We start from the raw sequence: 25,149 nt of genomic DNA on the forward strand, positions 1-25,149 counted from the left end.
AATAAGAACAAAGCGATGAAACTTCATTGCAACGTGTCTTCGGTTTGAAATATCGATGCGAATAAGAAAAGCGGCGAAACGTATAATCGTCATCAGTGTATGGTAGAGTTTTTAATTGATGCAGGATTTCGCAAAATTGTGGGTTATAATATATCCTAAGCAGTATCAAGTTACCCATAAGTTATTATCGTGAATGACTAAGCAAGAGCTTAAATCATTGTCTCATTTCGGTACTTTCCTTTTGATTAGCGGTAATTATAAATCAGTATGCGTTCATCTCATGCAAAGTCGAGTACTTGCGATGTAATATGTTTTATTTGCCACCTTTCAAAAATGAAAGAGCTGAAAGACTCATAATGATTAGTCTATACCCAAAAATCAGCCAAGCGACAGCTTCTTTCAAACCTTCGTTCCCGAAAGGTGGCAAATAAATCGCTCTCAATGAAAACGTCGCGAAGCAATACGATTTTCACTTAGTTGGTCATAACGATACCTAGCAGTTTGAAGAGCAGTGTACGCAAGGATTCATACTCGAGTCTATTCTAAATCCATTTTAGTTCATCGTGGAAACCAGGTTGCAATACATGCTTCAGTTTATAGTTTCCCCGTCTGCGATAGGTTATAATTGCAAGATAAACTGCAATGCGCAAAACTATGTTTAACACAGGCAGATCATTAGAAGGTGGAAATAATTATATTTAGAATTAACATTATGTTTGTCTTCAATATTTAATTACGGGGTGAAACTTAAGAGGGCTACAACAATACATTCATTTGCCTTTACGTTCGAGACTACGTGACGATTAAAGTTTCAAATTAGCAGACAAGACGCCTAATCGTACGCAACTCATTGTTAAATTGTACGGTTCTTTCATCGACGTAGAGAATGGACCGCGTGTCGTAAGCAATGCACAGAATATGTCTGCTGCTGTGCAAGTGAGATAGAGCATTGTTAGTGTTACGGTGTAGCAGGAAGGAGTCATAATTCAAACAGCGCTCAAAAATTGATTGAGTTTTTGGACAACTAATTCTAAGAGGAATTTTGAAGGTGCGATTTAAGCGCCTTTTTCGGTCTAAGCCCGTATAGCCCATTCCCCCCTTGCCTTATGATCTCGAGATTCGCCGTTACAGCTTATATAATCCAATGATGGTTTATTTTAGATGTAGTGTGATTGTTTTAAGAATAGGTGAAAAATAATTGTTAATATTTTACAGGCGAATGGCGTTTGTCTTGGGCCTTATTTTCACGGGCGTCAAATTTGACGCGATGGCAAAGAGGCTGTAGCGCCACGCCGTCGATGGCAAAAAAACGCTCGTGAAAATGGGTACCAACGCAACGTCAAAATGCCACGCGTTAAACCTGTGTGATTGAGTTAGAAGTTCTCAGTTGCGTTTTTATCGTAAGAATTAAGAAATCTAGGATTGTTAATTGAAAGTAACGAAATAAATCACAAATATATTAACAAATGATGTTATTGCAGCAAAAATTGAAAACAAAATTGACTGCAAAATTTTCATTGGTTATAATTGTACAGAGATTTAGAGGTTTCTCTCTGATTCTGACACGTTTGATATCCCTAAAAATTTTATGACGCAGGATGTTGTTTTTTGTTTTCTGCTCAGCCCTGTAAGGCACGCGGCCGGTTGTGCAAGCGGTGCTCATCCAACACCGTGGGTCGTAAAATTCCTAGGGATATCGAAGATATCAAAATCTATCTAAATCGCTATACATACAAACGCTTTTCCACACGTGACGAATAAACCAATCGCATAATTTTTACACAATAATATTCAAAACACCTAAACTAATGTTGCTAACAAAAATTATAAACTGTGCACCGATAAAAACTATCTCGAGTCCAACGTTGACATTCGCGTAAACCTACCTACATTTCTTTGATCAAAGAAAAAATTATAAACCTTATGAATCAAAATTAATTTTCTACCTGTAATTATTGAAATAAATATTCTGTTCGAATGAAGACTACAAATTTTTCGGTATGCTTGTAAAAAGACTTAGTTCGTTTCTCAGAAGCAAAAAACACTACAATCACTAAAAAAATACCTTTGTAAGCCTCAGATATGTTTTATAAATACTTACAAGATTCTTTACCCTCACTGTACACTCCGCGACTTTTATACCCGCAAATTGACTGTCGGCTTGCAGATACCGCGCTTTCTCTTAGAACCAAATAGTATCAAGTCAACGCGCAAAGGCACGGTCAATTTAAACTTGAAAACTCAGTTGTTGATAAAAAATTGATTGAAAAGCTGAAGACTTACCACATCGAGAGTGCTTTACTTTTTCATTGTACCATTTACTTGTACCATTTACGAAACCGCTAAGCAAAAGGCGCGATAGATTGATGTGCATTACCAGAGTGGCGACAATTTTGCTCAAATATAATTCCTTGACTTTTCCCTGAATTTTCCAGTCGAAAAATTCAGAAATCTTTGACGTTTTCCCACGAACCTTAGGTAATGGTAGTAATGTTTTACGACCAAACGCTATAGAAGTTATGCACCTTAAATACATAAATTTGGTTTTAAAAAACATATAGTATTGCTTCGTTTCATACCAATAATTAGAAATTAAATGATACCATTTCCGGAAGTTAGCTTAGCTGAATTTACGAAGCATAGCCGCAGTTTGAAAACGATATATAAAAAACAGTGCGTTTTTCCGTATGGTTAATTATAATTCACTGACTTTTTCCGCTAGACAAAATTTTCCCGGTCTGTTGCCACCCTAGTTATCAAAGATCGCGCAAAAGGTGCGTCTGGTTCCCGTGATTAATCTACGCGCAAAAAGGCGCGACCGATTAACCTGACAAAGAACCGTAAATATCTAGGACTTGTAACAAAATTCGATAGAAACCCAATCCGCATCTGAGTATTATTGAATCTGATACGTGGCGATGCGAATTGTTGTTCTGAGATGCGAGACAAGTTCGGGAGGGAGGTTGGAGTGCATGCATTATTGTGTGGCGTGACGGTCGGCGGTCCTCTTCGACGCGACGTCTTCGAGCTCAGCATCTCTCCTCATCTAGCGTACCACGGAACGCGATAGATGGTCCAGAGATGCGTTTTGCTCATTCAAACGATCACAGTAATCAATTGCACGAAATAATTAATTATCGATAATGACTAAGTAATTAAATTCGATAACGACTGGAAAATGATTGCAGAACGACAAAAATTGAGAAATTGAACTTCCTTAAAAGTTGAAACCTTACTAATAGCTCAGAGACTCTTATATTCCAGTCTTTTACATGTTTCTAGAGGAAAATCATTGTGATCATTTGACGCTGTGGATTACAAAAGTTAGTAACATCGCGACACATCACGACCTTCCTGCCCTCGCCTAATTCCCAACGGAACCACCCAACGGAAATGTTGAAAAGAGATTCACACGCACATCTGCATTAAACCCCGCGACGGATCCCGAAACGACCACCTACCTACCCGATTACCTATATTCGCTCTAAACGATTCTCCATTCTTTCCAACACACGTCATTCTTCCTCATTTGCACCGTGGTCATTGTGACTTACTTTTTCATTGGTTACCTGTGGGGAACAAAATGTTTTTGTACCATAGTCAGCGAAAATACTATTTTAGTCATTGCTGGCTAACTATCGGTACATCAACCTTTTGTAAGACAGATTAAAAACATCCTGAATGCTAATCAAAATTTGTCTAAGCGAGCTAAGCCTGTAGTTGTTCGGTAGTTGTTGGATATTGAAAAATTGAAAATGATTCAAGATTTATCATGCAATTTGATTATATTACGTTGTGCCAGACTTTGAAATGCGATCGATTAACCAATCGTTGGAATATATTTAAACCTCAGGTTTATCCACTGCTTAAACGACATCACTCGCAAATTCAAACATAGGTAGATTATTATATCTGTAGCTAAACACAATTTGTTTTCGCGAATGTCAAGTAAGTGATGGTAATCTGTCGCGATGCTCATTCCACTTTCAGCAACGTGCAAAATTTCTAACTTTGAGTGACTATGGTAAAATAGGTCAACGACAACACAAAAAAAAACATCCAACTTAAAGTCAAGCATCGTTGCGGTCACGAATGAGCCTATCCATGCTGCTAAGAAATCGAAGATTCGTGTAACAATTAAATTGTTACCGCCACGCCACGTGATAAAGGAGTCCCAGGGAAATACCCGTAACCTAACACGTGCAAACTCACCAACGTTGCTGAGTAATGGAGAAGTTACTCGGATGTCTCTGCTTAGACCTGAAAAAGCGAAAAAGGAAGTTCGAATTAATTCAGCAAACTGGATTTTCGGTTCTCAGATAAATTATTACTGTTGTATATTTCCACATTTATTTGCCGCATGTTACGCAAGGACAAAAATTAGGTTTCAAGTACACCACATTGAATTATCAAACAGTAATTAAAATAAATTTTCTTACCTCCTCCGGGTTGCTCCACACCTTACATGTAGTAGTTCTCGTAGCATCTCAGGTTGTATGGCGAAACGACACTCTTTTCACACTGTAATAAGAATGTAGCAGAATATTACTCACACAACATACTCGAAACAGATTTCATGTCCTTATAGACTGACTATGTCAAAATAATTTTTTCACTGTAATATTGCAGTGGTTTTTCATATAGTGATAAATAATCTGCAGAAATGAACAATAGAAAATTTAAAAAATGAGCACAATATTGAATAAGTGCATAAAAACAGTGAGTAGCATTCAATATCAGTCAAGATGGTCTGACTGATAAAATTATTTGCGATCAAAAAAGGCACTATAATTAAAAATATAATCGATTACGTACCTTCCACTTTGATTGACTATGGTGGTTAGTTTGGTTTTCATTTTGCATCCAGTAATCGGTTGTTCAAGTTACTTCATTTTGATCATTGCTAAATGCGGCCCATTGTGACCTGTTCAGCTTCTACATTTTGTTTCCCAACATTTATTGCTAGAAGGACGATTTAATCAGATTTTCATTAATTCCGAACAATATTGCTGCAGTTTAATTCTGTAATCAGTTGTTATATAAGACGACAACATTTCATTAATGTTCTAAAATTTTAGTGTGTTACTTATTATACCAAGCTGTGGAAAATGTTATCAATTACTTAATGACGTGAGAAATGAGTTGGATTATTTCATACCTGTTACTTTTCTGCAATAAATTCATTAGTTCCGCTACCGAATGATTTCAGTTGCAGGTGCAGTTCGTTCCTGTAACCAGGTAAGATACAACCATATTTTGTTAGTAGTGTCAAAGAGTACGGGAGTAGTGTAACTTTGAAATCAGTTCAAACGCCATTCAAAGTTTACTATAGCTATTCAAAAGCATAATAGGTATGAGAAATAAACAACCATTATCGTTTTACATTCACTCGAAATTTCAAACAATTTAGTAACGATGTTTAATACATTAACTTTCGTTACATGGCAAGGATTACGTAGTATGGATCTCCAGGAAGAAATTCTGAATGAGCAGACCGAGGTTTGTTATTGTTTTGAAAAGATGTTACGTTGCTCACGTCGCCACGCTACGCATCGTAGTAACGCAGCTACATGTAAGCAAAACGCGCCCTTGAAAACGACCGACTCTTTCATTTGGCCAACGTCCTCATAAGTTGCTTTTCATACACACGGAACGACGCCAAAACGAACTAGGAGTAATAAATACGTTACAATTATTTGTACACAATTATTTTTCACAAACGTGTGTACACCTGAAAGACGCGATCCGTGATCTGAAATCCGAGACACGGACTCAAAGGTCACGTTTCGCAAGGTCCAGTTTATCGGAACTTAAGAAAGAAAACTGCAACAGCAGATTATTGGGGCATTTTCTTGTCACACAACGCTTGTAACTATAATCAAAGTCTGCCGGAGAGCAATCTGTTAATAATAATCTATGCAGAAAACTTTAAAAAGCTATACCTAATCTGAAAACCTGCACCGTAATAACACTGAATTCTACGCTCACTCTCTTTTTGTGGTATAGCTGGTTACGTGAAACGATTATTAATAAACCAATTAACTAACGAAAAAAGACGATAAAAATATCACCCGAAACGGATAGAGACGAGGATTGAGATTACTAAAAGTTAAATTTTTAGAAAATACTAAAAACTCGATACAGGAAACTCACCTTGAATGTTCGCGAGCCATTTTTATTTCAGTAACTTGTTATTTTCCTGGGCTCACACCTTGGTCACACGCTGCAGTTTGCACATTATTCACAGATAAGTTTAGTGGGAATGGACTGATCGAATCAAGTGACAGTCTGAACAACGCGAACTAAATTCTGGACTAATGGTCTGCACGCTTTCGCTACAGCTGCTCAAAACCGACTGACGATATTCTCGATCGGTTGGAAACGCCGGGGGAGCTGCGCACACCACGGTATATGTGTACAGGTTTTCAGTAGTACGCGGCGTCAGGCGTGATTTTCAATTCATTCACGACTTTCGGCAGAATAAAATACGCGTCAAAATAAATTGATAATGAGAAGAACATACATACATACATAAGATTGAAAACTAATAAGATAACATTATCGGTCTCGCGTCTGTATAACACTATGTATACGGTAGACTGGTCGAAAAAAACGGATTTTTTTTTCAAAGTCACATGTTTAATAGTTGTATGAATAGGAAATAAGACACCTTTAATAATTTAAGCCCCTAACTTCTGACAGGCAAACATCCAAACCGTAAATCTCTACTACCAAGGAGTGTAAATAATGACTATTGAAAATTAATTAAAAATATTTTAGCTTTTAATAAAACTAACGAAATTTTCTTTTCAAACTAAAGTTCAAACAATTCCGCGTAAAATATTTGTATTATGAAAGTAATTAAGTTAAACTAAACAAATAAAAATGAACGTTAAAAGGGTTCAATCCTTACAGTCTGCTCCAAGAGTACAAGATTTTTTGGGGGGCAATTTTACCCTCATTGCCTGTCGGGGGTTAATGTTAATATTTAGTGGTTCCTGAGTGCAATCTTCCATTTTTTATTTAATTAATACGCGAAAATAATTTTAGTTATTTCTGAATCTTGTAACTCAGTAATGAGGCAATGTATGTACATAAATGTCCGACACGTATGATTGTAGAGAATTTAATGCTCTACAAAAAAAGTTTAATATAATTTTTCGATAACTAAACTCTTTCAAAAGTTATTCAGGGTTAAAGTGGAAATAAATGTAAAAATTCACTTTCTTGCAAGATTAACAGCGAAAATACTAGACTTACCACAAAATATTGTGGGTTTTTTTTGTAACAATTTCAAGCGCTATAAAATCATGTCATTTAATTAATTTTCAACGTAATTAAATTTATTTTTTACTAAAAACAGGCTCCTTTACAGAGAAATTGCATGTATTACATATTATTACTAGCGCCAAGTCGAACGTACCCATTGACTGTACCCGTGCATTATACAGTGTACGGTTCAAATCCGCGTTCCAAGTAACATCACACTCGGTGCTGTCGATGACGTCACAATCGGCGCGACACGCCGCCGCGAAAACTCGTAGCCTCTGCGGGCTCGATATAGCACACGGTCCTTTCGAACGGGAGAGATAAAATAAACGGCGGTGTATTGGCAAAGCAGTGTGCTCTCGCGCTTTAGTCGTTGAGGATCGCCTAGAGATTGTCAACTACGGCAATCATTCGTACAAACGTCGCATACCGAAATTGCAAAATTTCCGCATCGAAAAGGCGAATCAGTTGTGTGATACACATTATAAATACTATTTTATTGTTAGTGGCACAGGACTGGCGGCGCACATATAGTTTAACAAGTTGAAATGGTACTCAGGGACTTTCAGATACTCTTTGACAATCCGTGGAATACGTTCTATGGAGGCCAGACTGTGACTGGACGGGTTCTCGTAGTCATTGACTCAACGAAGAAGATTCGTGGTAAGATAATCGCGACTTGACTGATGTCCATGCCTTACAATTAGATTTCCACAGAGCTTCTTAACCGAGGCGGGAGATTGCCGACCGCTCCTTTTTCTGTATCGAATTACAAGCAGTACCGACGATTTAGAAGTATCATGTCCTCCTTTCTCGCTATAGTTCTCATTGTCAATGCAATTTTGGTAATGTGATTAATTATAAGGTTCAGCATAAACAAAAACGTATATATAAACATTCGAAACAGATTCATAACTTTACGTACGATACGTATAGGATGTGCTACATTCCGTTAATTAAATCAGAACGGTGGGAAGCATAGTTGAATATACTCTGCAATAACATAAAAATAGAAAAAAGTGGGCTAAGTGGGTTGGGTTCGTTGGTGTATTATCATGAACATGAGAACAGCGGTCTCTAATATATTATGGCTATTAGTTATTCGAATCACGATATTGCATGGAGGGCGTTCAGCCGCGTTTTTGAGCGTATAATTATAGCGTGAAACGGTTGAACGGATATCAAAAATACCAGGCAACGAAAGAATTCGGCAAATAGGCAGATTCGAAAATGCAGAAATAAGATTGTCAAAACGCTAGATACGACTCACGGGGATCTGGCGGAGCTGTCAAATCATTTCTATTTTAGTACATTCGGATACTTATGAAATAATTATTCAGAACGAAGTTTAGAACACTGCATTACAGATATTTTTATCCGTATCCCATTGCCTTCTCAGGTATAAATATAAGGATAAAAGGCGAAGCGAATACTGCCTGGACAGAGAGTAAATCTGAGCTGAACAATGATGGAAAGTACAACGACGAAAACCAAATGGTTACCGGTCACGAGCAATATTTCAATATACAATACTATCTCCTTGGTGGAGCTTCAGGTAAGATTTATGATGTTGGTTTTGAGTATTTACTGCGAGAATAAATCAATTCTTTCAAACCAGATCAATTACGATTGTCAACCGTGACATATTCTACGCGCTTTACGTATAGTTAGTTATAGGTATACACGTCGTACATTTTCAATTTACAGTCGCAAAATTATTTACCCGGATCGCAAATTGTCCTAACTATAAGTTAATCGATATGTCAATGCCGAGTTACCTCCCATTGAAACTCTAAAATACTTGGTCTTGTACAGAAAAAACTTATTTAAAGTTTGTTCATCTGTGCCCCATTATTAAAGACTTGATAGCGTAGGAAGACAACAGTCGTGCGTGGTAATACCGGAATGATTGTAGTATCTGTAGAAAAGGACAGAGTATCGATGAAGAGACCTTGTGTAAAATCTGAAACATTTCGCGTGATGGTCAGTTATTAGTAAATGACGTAACAGTCAAAGCATTGAGGTATATTTGCAAGTGATGTAGGAATGTCACGTTTCTTTTGCCTGTAGATTCTAGTAGCCATACCGTACACGTGTAAATATAAGTGGGTGTATATATATATATATATATATATAGAATCTACAGGCAAAAGAAACGTGACATTCCTACATATATATATATACACCCACTTATATTTACACTTATATATACGTGAATAGGTGTCGAGATTCAGCTACCTCCCGGCGAACACACTTATCCCTTCAGCTGTGTCCTGCCGCCGAATTTGCCGAGTAGTTTTGAATCGGACCTAGGCCACGTACGATATACTGTAAAGGCAACCTTGGATCGACCATGGAAGTTTGATCAAGAAGTGAAAACAGCATTTACGGTCATATCGCCGCTCGATCTTAACCAGGAACGAGGAGCCGCGGTAATAATTTTCTTACCGTGATGTGATTGCATGAGATACGAAAGGCGCGAAAATTTTTATAATTTATTTTTCGGAAATAACTCGTTTTAGGAACCTGTCAATGAGGAATTAACGAAGACCTTTTGCTGCCTATGCTGTGGGTCCGCACCTCTGAACGTAAATGTGATTCTACCAGTGCGAGGCTACGTCCCGGGCCAAGTTATTCCGATTAGGGTGAACGTTGAGAATCTCAGTAATGTAACAGTCGACACAGTCAAGTTCGTGCTGAGAAAAGTACGGTGACAATGAACCAATCAATCGTGGTTATATTCTATTTACGGCAATTGTAAATTGTAATACATCGTGTTTTGGTTATAGGTAGTAACTTTCACGGCAAGCTTACCGTCTCATGCAACGAAGAAGGTCAAGATCGTAGTTTCGGAAATCGGAAAAGGACCCGTGGAAGCCGGTGCTACCGTACATTGGGAGGAAAGGCTTACCGTTCCTCCACTTCCGCCTTCGAACCTCGCGAATTGCGGTATCATCAAACTTGAGTACTGCATCAAAATAGAGGCCTGCGTTTCGGGGTGGTAAGTTGGAAACTATTACTGCCATAAGCGTATTCTTTGCTTTCGATATGTAAATTTCCATGCGCGTTTCTAGGTATCACCGTAATCTGAAGAAAAATATCCCGGTATACGTGGGTACGGTCCCTCTCACGAGTTACCAACCTCCGATTGCTCTACCACCTGGTACCGGCCTCAAACCTGATGACTATCCAACCAAACTGGCAGATCCAACATACGGCGGTTATCCGAGTGGCTATCCAGCCTTTAATCCATCTGCTACCGCACCAGCAGCAACTGCACCTGGTTTCGTCGCGCGAGATCAATCTGGAAATACGATGCCAGTAGCACCACCGCCGTTGCCACCAGCGATGGACATGTACCCCAATCTTCGTAAGTGAATTCGCACCGAATGATGCTTTGCCCGAATTGATTTTCTGGAATTTTTTAAACTGTTTTGCATTCCATTTGTTCAACAGCCCCACCATCATACGCAGAATCGCGTTACGGAGCACGTAGTATACGTGAGCGTGGTGAGTCAGAACATGTACTCGGAGCAAGAAATCAATTTGCGCCAAGGTATCCCGTCTACAACTTTGCACAAGAATAGAAAACTCAATGTATTCGAAACTGAGCGTGCTGTGAAAGTGAATCTCTACATAATATTCCAAAGCTAGACATTTGTTCAATTTCACTGACAAGTTTTACGCATTAATAAATGTTGCGTTATCCAGACAAATCGAGTAATAATATTTAAAATGAACAATTGAGGAATTAACATAAGGACACTATTTTTTAACATTGTTGTAAATGCTTCTGTACTAACATCAATTATTAAGTTTTTACATGTTTTGATGCAGCTATATAGATATAAAATAGATCATTCGCTAAAAAAGACTGTGTTAATCAATTTCTTATATTTTGAAAACGTTACAACGGTCACCGTTATTAAGGTGGCGATAATATTGCTCAAATGTAAATCCCTGATTTTTCCTGTCTAAGAATTCAGAATTCCCTATAATGTTGGGCAGCTTTTATGACCAAAAGTTCCAGAAATTATGCACCTTCAATATATAAATTTAGATCCAAAAACCCATAGTATTGCCTCGTTTCACACATATAATTACAAATTGAACAATGCCATTTCCGGAAGTTAGCTTACCTGACTTTACGAAACATAGCTGAGTTTTCAACACAATTTATAAAAAAATGCGTTTTTTCTGCAGGCCATCATAATTGACATTTAGATAAAATATTTAAAATAATACTTTTATAGACAAAATTCCCTGATTATTCCCGATTTTCTTGGTGTTTCGCCACACTGATTATGTAAACATAGTTCAAATGTCTAAACGTATTAATCAAATTTTGAATAGTAGGTAGATTCAAACTTAAAGTGAGGACAGCACCAACAAGGTTGAATGAAATGAAGACCATTAAAAATAGTCAAAAAAATCCCCTGACTTTTCCTGGACCAAATTATTAGTTTTCCCCGACTAAAATCCAAACTTATAATGGCGATTCCAGTATCTAATAAATAGAGCTCTATTTCAATTCGTATTTAAAAATACGTTTCTGATCTATTTAACGATGATGCTAACCGAGCACATGGAGACAAATATTCTAAATATTTTGCTTTTTCAAGAGGGAAGCTTTCTTCTCTCTCCATACCTCCACAAAATCCGCTGAATTTTCTCTGATTTCCCAGTTTTGGCTGACTAGGTCATCATAAATTATTCAATATAGACACATTTCTATTTTTGATGCCTCAATTTTGCCAACTTCAAATACTGACGGATTCCCAATTCTCAAGCTATTCGTACTAAATACAGTAATTTTTTTACAACTTTTTTATTTTCAACAACGATGATTAAATTCATAGTGTATAAAAGGAAAGAATTCTGATTAATTATATATAGTATTCTATAACATGTGACATTGTAAATTGCAAATAACAAAATGAATCTAGGAGTTCCAGTTGGTAGACTGAATTATTAAAGAATGCAGCAAGTCTGGTAATTCATATTAAGTTTCTCACTGTTGAATTTGCAGCCCTACTGATATCAATAAAACTTGTGATTCATGATTCAAATAACTAAGTGAAAAAATAGTTATGAATTGTAAGAAATCATTGATACTGCAAAAACGCAAATCCATGTCTGTGAAAAACATTCACTGTTGCAGACTCAGCTGTCACAGTATCTTTGCAATTGAGTAAGCTTTGTTCTAAACGATAAGTGCCAGAGTTCACCTTTTCTGTGGCAAATTCTTGAACTTGACAAGATATACAGTTTCCATTCTATCATTGAGCCAGAATTTCATTAACTCATACTCAAGTGTTCACTTACTCAATGTATTTTCTCTGACATCGTACCTATCAAACCGAATGAACTCCCGTGATGAATGCTTCAACAGATGCAATAGGTGCATCCGGTAAAATACCATGACCCAAATTTGCAATGTACCGCTCCTTGCCAAATGTTTTGACCATATTTGCAGCACGTTGGAATACTTCAGCCTAAGTGAAAATATGGTAAAAATATCACGCAGAAAATTAGTATTTCGCGTTAGTTATGGTCAAAGTTCAATAGTGTCAACCAAAGTACCTCTGATGCATATAGTGCACAAGGATCCATATTCCCCTGCAGAGTAACATTTGGTCCTAATCGGGCCCTTGCCTCTGCAGGATCTACCGTCCAATCCAATCCAATCACATCATATCCACTTTCCTTAACGAGCATTTCAAGGGAATTCAAGGTAGCACCCTTAGGAAATGCAGTCTATGACATATTAATTTCATTACACAATAAATTAGTTTTAATTACTTATAAATTTTGGAGTGACGAAAAATGGTGAACAAGGCAATGTAAATACCATTGGAACTTGTGGAATGTTAAGCTCATCCAGTTTTTTCTTCACTCCTTCGTTGATTTGCTTAAGATATTTGAGAGAAAATTTTTGAAATAATTCATCGTTTAAAAAATCACCCGAACTCTCAAATACTTGTAGGAGCTGAGCACCAGATTTTACTTGCATCACCAAGTAATCAATTACAACATTAGTGATCTGTTGTAGCAACTGATGTGAAGCCTCTGGATAATGATAAAGCCAAAACCTGGCTTGAGCCATTGTTGAACTACCACCACCTTGCACCATGTAGCCCATTAATGTCCACTATAATTTGAACATAATGTTTAATGGCACAATGATCTCTGTACTTCTGATGTAAAATGTTAGAGTAAAAACACAGACAAGAAGTGAAGTGTTGTAAGATAATTATTGGACCAAGGAAAAGGTATCTTTGACAAAGTAAAATACTGACCGGTGCCCCAGTAAAACCGATGAGGGGTACTTTTCCTTGTAAACATTGTCGTGTCAGCGTTATGGCATCGCCGACATAACCCAAAGTTTTCTCAACATCGGGCGTTATCAATCTTAATAAATGAGATGGGTCTGTTAGAGGTTCTGGCAAAACTGGACCCTACAAGACCCACATAAAGTAAATAATTTTTATGTTTACATTATCATGCATATAATAATGAATTTAATGAATTAATTTTTCAATAGACAACATCTTTTCACTATTTAAAATATGATGACTTACAACTCCAGCTTTCATTTCCACTTCCATTCCCATAGCCTGTGGGATAACTAAGATGTCAGAGAATATTATGCTAGCGTCATAGTCAAATCTCCTTATGGGTTGCAGGGTGACTTCACATGCAAGCGCAGGTGTTCGACAGATGGTAAAAAAATCATGTTTCAAACGAATTTCCCTGAATTCAGGTAAATGTCTTCCAGCTTGTCGCATAATCCAAACAGGAACCTTGTCAACAGGCTCTCCTCGAACAGCTCTGAGCAGCCGGTCATTTTTTAGAGGTGGAAAATTATGCTCGGTCATTCTGTAATAGTTGAATTTTTAAAACATCATGCCAAATGACCAGATCATAAATGACTGATAGATACCAAGCACCAAAAGTAAATGTCATGGAAAAATTAAGTTTCACAGCATTATTATTTACAATCGCTGTTGAATGCAGTTAATGCTTACTGGTTAAAATAACATTGATACTTATCTGAATACGAGTAGGTTATGTTAAGTTAAGGGTTTGAACGAGAAGTGGGAACTATAGTATGTATAGTAAAACAAAATAGTTTGATTATTTGATAAACACTTACCTTGCCTCAACAAAGAAATAACAATTACTATCATATATTAGTAATTACAAAAGACAATTACTATTAATTCACACCACCTTCGTTAAATACTGTGTGACCGTACGACTATGCGACGAATTTTCTCACTCATAAGATTGCATATATGTACAGACATACATACCGATCGTGCCAACGGCGTAAAATTATCGTACATGGGCAAAAGTTATCATACATTTTTAAATTTCGTTGAATCATAGCTTGCAATATTTAAAAAACCATTAGATCAATATTATTACATACATATATTATGCCCGATACCCAATTTTTCAAATTGCATTATTCTCGAGCACATGGCGGGAAAATTTATGTATTTCGAACATGTCATGAAAGAAAATTGAATTCAAATGTTATATCTCAGTTATTTATTCATATTCAAATTTTTAAATAACAAAATTTATATATACAAAGCTAGTGACTATTGAGGTTTATTGGCGCACGTAATATCGCAATTCTCAGAAATTTCACTCTACGTTGGCTCTGATAAATTTTTGTTAAATTCAAACAAGAAGCAATATATACAAATTATCGCACATCTATTGCACTTTCAATAATTATCTTGCGGCTGGGAACACTGTGCACAATGACACACACCTGCTGTGCTTCTTTCTTCATCTACATTGTCTTCTATTTCCTTTTATTGGTTATCAGGATCGTCCGAATCCCCCCGTCTCAAATATAGGTATGTATTTACATATTGACAGTTAGGCTGCACTTTCACGTGCAGCAAACAGCTGGATGCAGCAACAGCAAAAATGCTCTGATTGGTCAATGATTCTAGTGTTTTCTTCAGCATTTTGCGGTACCTGAATATAGCTTTTCGAAGTAGAAATAAACCATTACAGCAGTTGGTTTTGCTGCGTACAGCAGAAGCCTCCCACCACGTACGTAACAAACAGCCAATGAGAGTATTTTGCTATTGCTGTTTGCTGAGGTTTCTCTCTGTTTGCTGCACGTGAAAAAACAGCTTGATACGTTCGATAGCCCTGTTAATGTTACATTCACGGTTTCGAATGAGCACCGTAGGCACTGTCGGCTGCGCGCCACAAACCGAGCAGCGAAACGAAAAAGAGCCTACTTACTGCTACTTACTCACGCTTTCAGGCAACTCTACGTACACACTGGTGGGTTGACACTTGCCCTAACGGGATATAGCCATCATGAAGACTAGAGGTAGAAAAAAGAACAAGTGCACGTATTTGGGACTTGGTCGAGGAGCTTTACTTGATGATTTCAAGAAAGATAAATAAATCAGCGCACGTATTGAACTTTCAATGTTTGATCAAAGGAATCATATATATTAGCTGCTTCCCTTTTTAATGGAAGGCATCGAAATTTATTTCAGAAAAAGCAGCAAAAATATACTCACTGTCAGATTATTTCAATGACATTAACGAAGAGCACGCAACCATGCTCTGTCTTCTGCATTGATTCTTTTGAAGTTATACAGCTATTCTGCAAGCACCAGGCATGATACAGTAATTGACGAATATTTAAAATGTACTTTATTACTTATATTTATCCATTTCAATTACTTAATTAATCATTCACTCACTAATCTTATTAAAATCTAAATACACAAGAGATTCAACTCAATTGTGTGGCTATTAATTGCTTTTCTCAAACGTGTAATTAGCAGTTTAAAAGGACTTGCCTGATTCCAAATTTTCGTGAATCTACATTTAGAGAAATTTATTTCAAAGTAGAATCAATTCTTTTCAACATTTTCCAGCTTGTTTAAAATCAGAATCTATAAGACCTTTAATTTTTCAATTTGTTTGCGTTCATTGATATAATTAAATATGAAGACAATAGATGATAATTAAGAATTTGAGTATTAATAATAGTATTTTTCGATACAAAAGCATAATGGCACCAAGGCTGCATAGCGAGTGTCGCACATTCGCACATTCTAGGCATTGCCACCTTCTGATCGTGTATCGAACATTATTTTTTGTCAAGACTCTAACGTAAGGTCCTATTTTTTTATGCATTATTCACCAGCAATTAAGAAGTCTCTTAAACCCGAGTGCAAGAAAAACTTTTTAAACAACTGCCAGCTGTGCGGGACAATTTTTCTCACACTAGGGTTTGAGAGACTCCTTTAAGTACCTGTGGATGGTGTATAAAAAAGGACTTTCAGTGCAGATGTTACAAAAAATAAATTATTGCTCCACCCTTAATGTTTTAAACAAGACTTGTATGTACATTATGTTCAAAGTATTAGATTGTATCATTACGGTAAAAATTGTAGTGATGAAAGAGCAGAAATAACATGTTTTATTAAAATCTTTATTTTTTATAGCGTTCTTCTAAATAATAATTAACATAATCTATTACGAAGAGTGCTAACTAGAGTGCTGGGCAGGGATGATGAAGATAAACCAATTCAGTTATTCATAATTGTTTTATACCTAAATTTTTGTAACAAACAACTATACAATAAAATGACCAAGATTGGCATTAAACTTGATCAACCTGTTACTACAGTGATATCTCGAAAGCACATGGATCTAAGACTTTGTATCAATTATAATGTATGTAAAGGTGACAGAATGTTGTTGAGACATAATGAAAATGATCGCGATAATAGTAATAATAATGACGATAATAATAATATTAATAATGATGGTAATAATAACAGAAACACAACAGCATCCATTAAAAAAAAATTGGATTATATCCTACCACACACGGGGCAGCCAGCACTCTTTTTCATATTTACTTGGGTCATAGAATAATACAAGAATTAATATCATATCATACACATAACACGGCATACGAAGCCTATTTCTATATCTAAAGGGTGATCACGCATTAACACGCAGTTATGCAGGAAGGACCAGATTTCCAGTTTAGTCAGCGCATGATACTTTCCTGTATAACTACCCAATAAAAATTAAGGAATTTCGCACATGTCAAGTATTCAAATCATCATTTGCGCATATGTAAATTGAATAATAAACGGAAACTTGAAAATATTATTTCTGCCGCAAATATAATTACCTTATCTGATGAATGTCAAAGCACAATCTGATCACTAGTAGCTCGACATCTCGTTTCTTTTCTACCCACATGTGTACTTTTTGCTTGGCTGTTAGAATTCTGTCTCTTTTGTAATTGTAACGCCAACTTTAGGAAAATGCATGTTGTAATTGATACTAGGCTAAATTTTGCAACTAAGCTGGGCGAATATTCAGAATCCATACTTTAAGCACTAAAAATAGTACATGAATAATTAGGAATAGAACAGAATGAAATCCTGATAATGCCAGGAGTCTCAGGTTGTTACTGAGGATAAGATATTTTCAATAAGAAGTACACTGAAATGATGTTTACTGTTAAAAATTAAATCGCTTTCCTTTAACTTCTGAGAACTAAATTTACTACCTTCTTTATACTAGTTTAATTAGTATATAACTTTTCATACAAGTGTCCAACATCTAGCTAGTCTCGTATCGACTTAGTGCGTCAGAAATGGCGTGGGTAATATATTCCAAAGTACCCGAATAAGAAGTAAAAGTATTTGAAGGAAAAATAAGCTTCAAATAATAACAAAATCATGTTGCCAAGTTCAATAAGATTTGTTTCAACGAAAAAGATAAGCTTAAGAAGTGTTCAAGCTGTTGTGCTATACGTCATTAACATTGAATTAAAATAAGTCAGTATAATTACAGCCACACAGCAAATGGATCCATCTGATCAGGCGTACAAAGTAACAAGAAGATCTTTACACTATAATCTGTAGAAAAACGAAGAAAATGAACTATGATAAGGAATTTTTAATGATTCAAGAAGCTGAAAATAATGATTAAATATTGTGTACTATAGAAACTGATTTTTGAAATAAGTAGTTGAAAAACAAAACTAATACAACTTTTTACAGAGAAACGATTGATAATTAAATATTTTTTATGATTACTTAATGACAGAGAAATATCAATACATGTGGCTGGAGCTTACTGCTATGCATAGAATATGTACGTTTTATTTATAAGTTGCGCATCACTTCAAATATTGAATTAAAGAAAGAGCTGTCCATATTCACATTATAGGAATGTACAATAGAAGCCTGTCAACCAATACAATGAATTGTTTCCGATCCAATTCTGATTCTCACAAATTCGGGATACATTTTTAGAAGTCCTAGAGTGCTAATACTTGGCTCCTTCATTCCATATATTAAGTGTCGTGGTCCAATATCCACATTGATGATAGTTTTATACTAACAACAGATAGACCCCATTGCAGTGTAAGTGTCATCTACTATGATGAAAACTTTATAAGAGTTTGCAGACTGTACAAGACTAAAGGCAAAACACTGTTTGAATATAAATTCAAATTTTCAATTGATTTTGGCAAGAAGTTTTCAGACTGAATCAACATAAGCAGGATGCGTTCCAAAATATACATACAGAAAAACTGGTGTAACGTTTGCGTTCTTGTAATCTTTTTTTTTTTTTTGCCTGCAAAATAATTGGACCGTATTGTGCAAAAAAGATCCAGGCTTTAAAATGATTAGCATTATGCAACTTGGCCATTTTATCCATCCGACCATAGTTTTTAATTTTTTTACACATCCCCAGATTTTAGAATATTCGATTTCACATGATGTTTAATTTCACTCAACATATAAAAATAATTCAACAACAATAAGTACCTAATTTACGCACATTTATATAGTACATCTGTAAAGAAATCTAAATACAACTGTGCAAAGGGCAGTTTGGAGCTCATTATTCGATTACACGCTACCTATCAATAAACTTTGGATCTTTTATACAAGACATGGCCCAATTCCTTTTGCACTTGGAACACCGGCCTGGGTCAAATTGTTTTCACCTCCGCAATAGGTGGTAGCTGGCTTGCAGTGAAGCACAGTCTAAATTTATAGTCATAATAAATACATACAAGAGTTCGATCTCATGATGAAATTTGGCAATTTCATTTTGGACTTCGTTTGTTTTCCACTACTTTAAAAGTTATGTAATATAGTTGCACTGGAGAATTTCATAAAATATCATATAATTTACCGAGAAAGTACAAGATGTTTCACAAAGAATGAAACAAGTCAATGCACATCATTCCGAAATACGGACATACAAGCACAGATGTCAATTCTAACAGCAAAGAATGTATATCTTTCAGGTTACTCTTGATCCTCCAAATACTATTATAATTGTCGACATTTCTTTTTAAAGGAGTAATAAATAAAGTACCTCCTGCTATAGTTGTTACGGACCAAGTAATATAATTCGATGGAAGAATAAATCGCATGAAATTATAACATACATGCACTGTACTTATACATGCAATAGAGGGTCTCTGTTAACTTCCTCAGAGACCAATCAACTGTGGCTCTCGAAATGCTACATCTAACAACTGCTTATGCTGTTAGCTTCAATATCTGTGTGTACAAGACACGTATCGCATGAGTCCCAAACACTTCACTGTTTGCGCGTCAGCCATATTAGCGATGAAAGAAGTTATGCATAAGATTAATCAGTATCTTAAAAGTTACCTAGTTAATGTTGTGGTTGTGTATCAAATCATTATCATAACAATTATTTATTGGGCACACACCGAATTAAAGTCTCAGCTGTAAGCACGCGTCGTGTAATCGCTTGATGTTTTTTTATTACGTTAGTTCGTTTTTTTTTTTTTTTTTTTTTTATTAGCCATCCTCTTTCGGTGGTGTGAACCAGCCTGTAATAAAAGAAGTAGAAAGAAGAAACAAATTTAAGTTAACTTTTAGTGGATGCTCGGTATAGTACCAAAGCACTTTATTGGAAGGCAATGCTTTCAGTATCAATGCATTCAGTCGTTATTACAATATTTTTAGAATTTTTGAAGTATTAAAATACATTTGAAAACTTATTCTTTCAAAAGATCTTATTCGTAGATTATTATACCTCTGTTATCAAAACTCTCGTTATATAACTTAGCTACGGGGATGAAATAAAAAAATAACGGTACTGGTCGACACACCAGATAATTTAGATAATTTACAGTATGCCTGATCTCAAAATCAATTTCTAAAGAAAATCAGAAGGGTTGAAAAACAGAATCATTGATAATTAGTTATAGTTCAACAGGCCTACACCTTTTTTGACCCTGGTTCTATATATAGACCTATTTTCCTTAATGATAACATTAACTCCCACCTATAATATTTGCCTGGTTTATATCATTTGATTGTATCTTTTGACTAACACTAGAACTACCGAGATTAAAACAAAGCTACTTCTACCAGAACCAGTGAAAATGACTGATCTTTAGAAATTTAATAATAATAAAATATATGTATATCATATTGACAAAAACATTTTCTATTATTACAATTTTCAAAAAACTAGTCATTTTGACTGGTGTGTTAATTACTGGGAACGGAGCCTGAATCGACCATTGTTTCATCAAGAATTAAAATAAAATTTCATTGATTCGCTTGAATCCATACCACAAATACAGGTGCATGTATGTTTGTAATAGTTCAAACTTGTATAGATATAAATTACTATGAATTACAGATTTTGCATTGGTTAAAAAATGTCTGTCCAAAATTACCCAAGTAATTACGTAATATTGTTACATGCATATTAAAATGGTTTTCATTTAGTTCGATCTCATTTTTTTAAATATGTCTTGCATATCATAGTATTATCGCCTCCATGTGTTGAATTGGTATAGTTTTCGATGTTTTGATCAATAATCAGCAATGTTTCGATCGTATTGTTCGTTAACATTTATTACTGTTTTTAATTTCAGTAGCATTGAAGGAGAAATATCAACAACTATTTCGTCCTTGGCAAAGAAAATTTCATCTATCACCGTGCATAAAATATTCAATTAATCTTTGCTTACCATTTTTTTCGTGTATCTGTACGAGGGACTTAAAGGACTGCTGTGCACGTGCGAGACTATATTGGCCCTGGTTGCCACAAACTTTTCCTCCACCACCTGCTCCTTGGAACTGTATGCGTGCCTTTCCTTTTACCAACGTTGCAGAAATCTGCATTATAACGGCCTCTACCGTGTATGCCGAACTCCATCCTTGCTTCGTTAACAATTCCATACAAATCGCACCACCTACCAGTACGTAGCCACCCGAAATTATCGGATGAACAACTCGCACAAAAGGTGGTTCGAATGGGTACGTTTCCTAGGATATACAATTAATATATTAACGATTTCATATTCTTTATCAGATTAACGAGTGTATACAAAGAAAAAATGTGTGTATGATGAGAAAATCATTATTTATACAAGGTCATATTTTAGACCTTTTGAAATCCAACACTCAATCATTTAATATAACAGGTTCCTTGTGCAACAGCCAGTACTTAGAGGTGTCCCAAAGTTACTTTATTATGCGAGCACAATGTGAAGATTTATGTGAAGTAACTTACCTTAAAGAGCATGTTGAGAAGAATACTGTCTTTGCCCTCTTTTTCTTTGAGAAGAACAAGATCATTGTGAAGCGGTGAATCAGGGTCGACACACATTAACCTTATATTCCACTCATACAAGCTATCATTAACAAGTTCTATGCTGTACATTCCTGAAAAGAAAACACATTTAAGTAAAAACTAAACACCAATACACAAATACTAAAATTTCCGAAACTGATACTATGGATCAATTGCACAGCTGATAAATTCGCTCGCAAATTATATAAATCAGGTTATTTTTGGATGAATGAGCACATTGAGTGGATATCTGAGCAATATCAGCATATCTTACTATCAAACTGTTAATGCACGAAAAAAACTTTTGACATAACTTTAGTAGATATAACATGCAAAGTTTTGCCTGGATCGTTTTGTGAATATTGCAATACCTTTCTTGAAACTATCACTCCGGTATATGTCACGCAGTTCTTTCATAAGTCGATCTGTAGCTTGGACACTACCCGATACTGATCCTTTTAAATAATCTTGTCTCTGATTTTGTCTCAACCTTTCCAGTGTCGCCAAATGCTCAAGGTCCATCTCATCACCCTAGAAAATAATTAGCAATGTGACTAAGAACGAATGGACTGCAATATCAAACACCTCAACTTTCATCACTAGCTTAAACTACTGTAAAGCATCCCGACCCTTCTGGTAATTAAATGTATACGCACACAGAAGCAAGCACAATAGTGAAAAAAATTAAATGAAGTCTCTGCTAAAGATTCCTGTACCAGATTTCATCATCATTATTTATTATATCTATTTCTGCAGGTTCACTGTGTTGAAACGAATGAAATGAATTTTATAGAATACATTAGTAAAATCGATGTTTTTTATTGGCATTTTAGCTAAATTGCAGATCAATCAAATCAGCATTGTTTGGGATACCCAGTCTTTTCTACCTTGCTTTTGGCATTGGCTTCTCCCTCATCCATATCTAAATGAAGGTCCTCTTCAGTCTCGCTTTCTTCGTCGTCTTCAATATCTTCCACATCCTCAGCTTCCATTCTTTGCGCAGCAGCAGCTGCTCCACCTAGCCGAAGCGGGTCTAGGGCTGTTCTTAGTCGCTCGACATCAGGTGGTTCAGGCAACGAGTGCAAGCGGCATAATTCTTTCAGAAGTATTCCCACCTGATTAATTACATGGTTATCCCGTCCCGTTGTGTTACTTAGAATTTGTACTGCATTTGTCACGCTCGTTTCTTCCGATTCCGCAAACCAAACCGGTGGCGTAGAAGGGTAGGTTTCCTACAAGTTTAATTATATTAAGTAGTAATTCACTAGATATAATTATTTACCTGCACACAATGTTTTTGATCGAGCCAAGGAATCAATACTCTTATCAATATTCACCATGATTTACATCACAAAGCTGAAGCTAGTTAAGCTTCATAAAAAAATAATGCAGTACAGTTCAATATTGATCATTCTGTGCAATTGTTAGATTTTCAGAAGATTTAACCAAATTTTCAATTCTTGGGTTGTTCTGTCCTTTCATAATCAATATTAGTGCACGTAGCTGCTAATTCTGATCATTAACTTCAGCGGCATACTTACATCATTAGTCTTATCATGTCTTTTGTTTGTTTTTCGATAATAGCAATTTTAAACAGTAAGTTTTCTTATTTGAATTCCGATTATTCGATAATTGATGCACAAGGATCTGAATTCTCTGTGAACAATGTGAAACAAGTTTTATAACATGTTTGACAACGGAAACTGAATTTACACTAGTGCTCAACCTGCCACCAGATGTGTGCAAGTCTTTGTGGCAGCTGAAAATTGTTTTGAATTCTAAGGCCGTAAAGGTTATGAAAATTTGATTTATATCGACTGTTGAATTGACTTTCTCAACTTCTAATTATCGAAGAGCATAATTTAAGAAATATTTGATCAATTTTATTTCATTTGCAAGTATTTTCTACAATTATCACACAATAGAAAAATGTAACAAGGCATTTTGTAATTTTGTAAAAATGTATCAAATTTTGAAGGTGGCTCGAGTTTTATATGATAAAAAGAAAGGAAGTTATACTCAGACAAAAAAATCGGGTACAAACAATATTTTGACATTTAGAAGAAACAAGTGTGTGGATAAGTGAATGATGACTTATGCCTTTATTGTTGGCAAAGCTTCACCCTTAAACCTGAGACATTCATTGACCTCTACCCTTAACATTGATTGGGCTGTAAACTGTAAAAACAAAATTGAAGCGAATTGTTGAAAGTCGTGTGCATTAACGTATCTGGATGATAAATGAAGCCTCCAGTATGTAATAAAGTAAACCGATTACTTCCAGGCAATGATTCGTTGTGTAAGGTATCACTTGACAAATTGAAATATCAAATAACAACACAAATGTTATTGTTTCTTTGTCTGACCCATTGGAAACTCGTGTTAGATTTTTTCGAGTATACGTTGTGTCTTCGGCAGATACAGGTGATATCGTAAGCGTGAATAAATTTTCAGAACATTATAGTGTTTCATAAAGTAAATTACTTACTGTAATATTGGCGTGAATGTCGTATTTCTTCCCATTTTTACCGACGAACCTGCAGCTGAGCTCGTCGACACTCGCAGACATTATCTGAAATCTTTCATGGCTCTTGGGAAACACGGACTCGAGAGTTTTAATTTCTTGTTTTAAAGTGTTCAAGCAAGCCATTTGACGGACGCCCGTGAGAGATGGGCCCTAATTTTCAGCAGATATTCTTTCGAAAAACACTTCAGGATCAAAAACACGACAGACAGATTACTCCCGAGAAAATGGCGACCGCGACTTAACTGAGCTTTCAATGCTTTCGGCAACTCTCACACATTTTCAAGCACGTATTGTTCTATCTTTGTGTGGCCCCATCTACGAGTGTTTCAACGCACTAACTTACCACACTGCAGAGCACGGTCTTGTATACAGTCTGAAAACGACCCTTAATTTTTCGAAAATGCGAAAGGCCCTTTTTTTTAGCCAAATTGATGGTGCTATCAACGGCCAGGCAGATCGCCACGTATGCTGGGGTAGGGTGTGCTATACTCATGTATTTCAATATTGCACAATAAAAAATTGAAATTAACGAAGATTATCTTATGCAAAATATGAAAAAAATTGTATGGTCAAGTTCGAGTGTAATTAAAAGGATGCTGTAGCCAGTCTTTATAGGCCAAGTAGAAATCACTTACTTTGACGATAACCTACACTTACGCGTCATTAACACAAAAAAGCTATTGTTTGCGCCATTC

At 35.8% G+C, this 25,149-nt stretch overlaps 3 protein-coding genes and 2 long non-coding RNA genes across 7 annotated transcripts; 2 read left to right on the forward strand and 3 right to left on the reverse strand.

Moving 5' to 3' along the window:
* Positions 1–4,149: 4,149 nt before the first annotated feature.
* LOC124221139 (uncharacterized) lies at positions 4,150–4,932 on the reverse strand. The gene is made up of 3 exons (XR_006883749.1): positions 4,816–4,932; positions 4,440–4,521; positions 4,150–4,260 (listed from the first exon to the last, which is right to left on the reverse strand). It is a non-coding gene; the product is annotated as an uncharacterized lncRNA (long non-coding RNA).
* A 2,663-nt stretch (positions 4,933–7,595) lies between these two features.
* Positions 7,596–12,400, forward strand: LOC124221130 (arrestin domain-containing protein 17). The gene is made up of 7 exons (XM_046630842.2): positions 7,596–7,932; positions 8,669–8,824; positions 9,490–9,701; positions 9,792–9,974; positions 10,059–10,270; positions 10,344–10,639; positions 10,726–12,400. The coding sequence occupies exons 1-7, from the start codon at positions 7,818–7,820 to the stop codon at positions 10,854–10,856; spliced, it is 1,305 nt and encodes a 434-aa protein (XP_046486798.1). The 5' UTR covers positions 7,596–7,817; the 3' UTR covers positions 10,857–12,400.
* Urod (uroporphyrinogen decarboxylase) lies at positions 10,347–14,729 on the reverse strand. 2 transcript variants are annotated; one of them, XM_046630846.2, is made up of 6 exons: positions 14,586–14,729; positions 13,851–14,148; positions 13,569–13,727; positions 13,121–13,420; positions 12,853–13,026; positions 10,347–12,764 (listed from the first exon to the last, which is right to left on the reverse strand). In XM_046630846.2, exons 1-6 carry the CDS (start codon positions 14,657–14,659, stop codon positions 12,624–12,626), a joined length of 1,146 nt encoding a protein of 381 aa, XP_046486802.2. In that variant the 5' UTR covers positions 14,660–14,729; the 3' UTR covers positions 10,347–12,623. The 2 variants fall into 2 exon arrangements, with proteins under 2 accessions (XP_046486802.2, XP_046486803.1); XM_046630847.2 differs by lacking the exon at positions 14,586–14,729 and adding an exon at positions 14,426–14,572.
* A 190-nt stretch (positions 14,730–14,919) lies between these two features.
* Positions 14,920–17,984, forward strand: LOC124221138 (uncharacterized). Its single transcript, XR_006883748.2, has 2 exons — positions 14,920–15,143; positions 15,566–17,984. It is a non-coding gene; the product is annotated as an uncharacterized lncRNA (long non-coding RNA).
* Positions 17,985–18,355: 371 nt separating this feature from the next.
* LOC124221132 (ubiquitin-conjugating enzyme E2 Q2) lies at positions 18,356–24,718 on the reverse strand. Of its 2 annotated transcripts, XM_046630845.2 has the most exons (6): positions 24,416–24,718; positions 22,815–23,159; positions 22,299–22,458; positions 21,868–22,019; positions 21,323–21,620; positions 18,356–20,167 (listed from the first exon to the last, which is right to left on the reverse strand). In XM_046630845.2, exons 1-6 carry the CDS (start codon positions 24,575–24,577, stop codon positions 20,136–20,138), a joined length of 1,149 nt encoding a protein of 382 aa, XP_046486801.1. In that variant the 5' UTR covers positions 24,578–24,718; the 3' UTR covers positions 18,356–20,135. The 2 variants fall into 2 exon arrangements, with proteins under 2 accessions (XP_046486801.1, XP_046486800.1); XM_046630844.2 differs by lacking the exon at positions 18,356–20,167 and having other exon boundaries at positions 20,182–21,620.
* Between the last annotated feature and the right edge of the window lie 431 nt (positions 24,719–25,149).

This window comes from Neodiprion pinetum, chromosome 6, assembly GCF_021155775.2.
Source record: "Neodiprion pinetum isolate iyNeoPine1 chromosome 6, iyNeoPine1.2, whole genome shotgun sequence".
NCBI classification, from domain to species: Eukaryota; Metazoa; Arthropoda; class Insecta; order Hymenoptera; family Diprionidae; genus Neodiprion; species Neodiprion pinetum.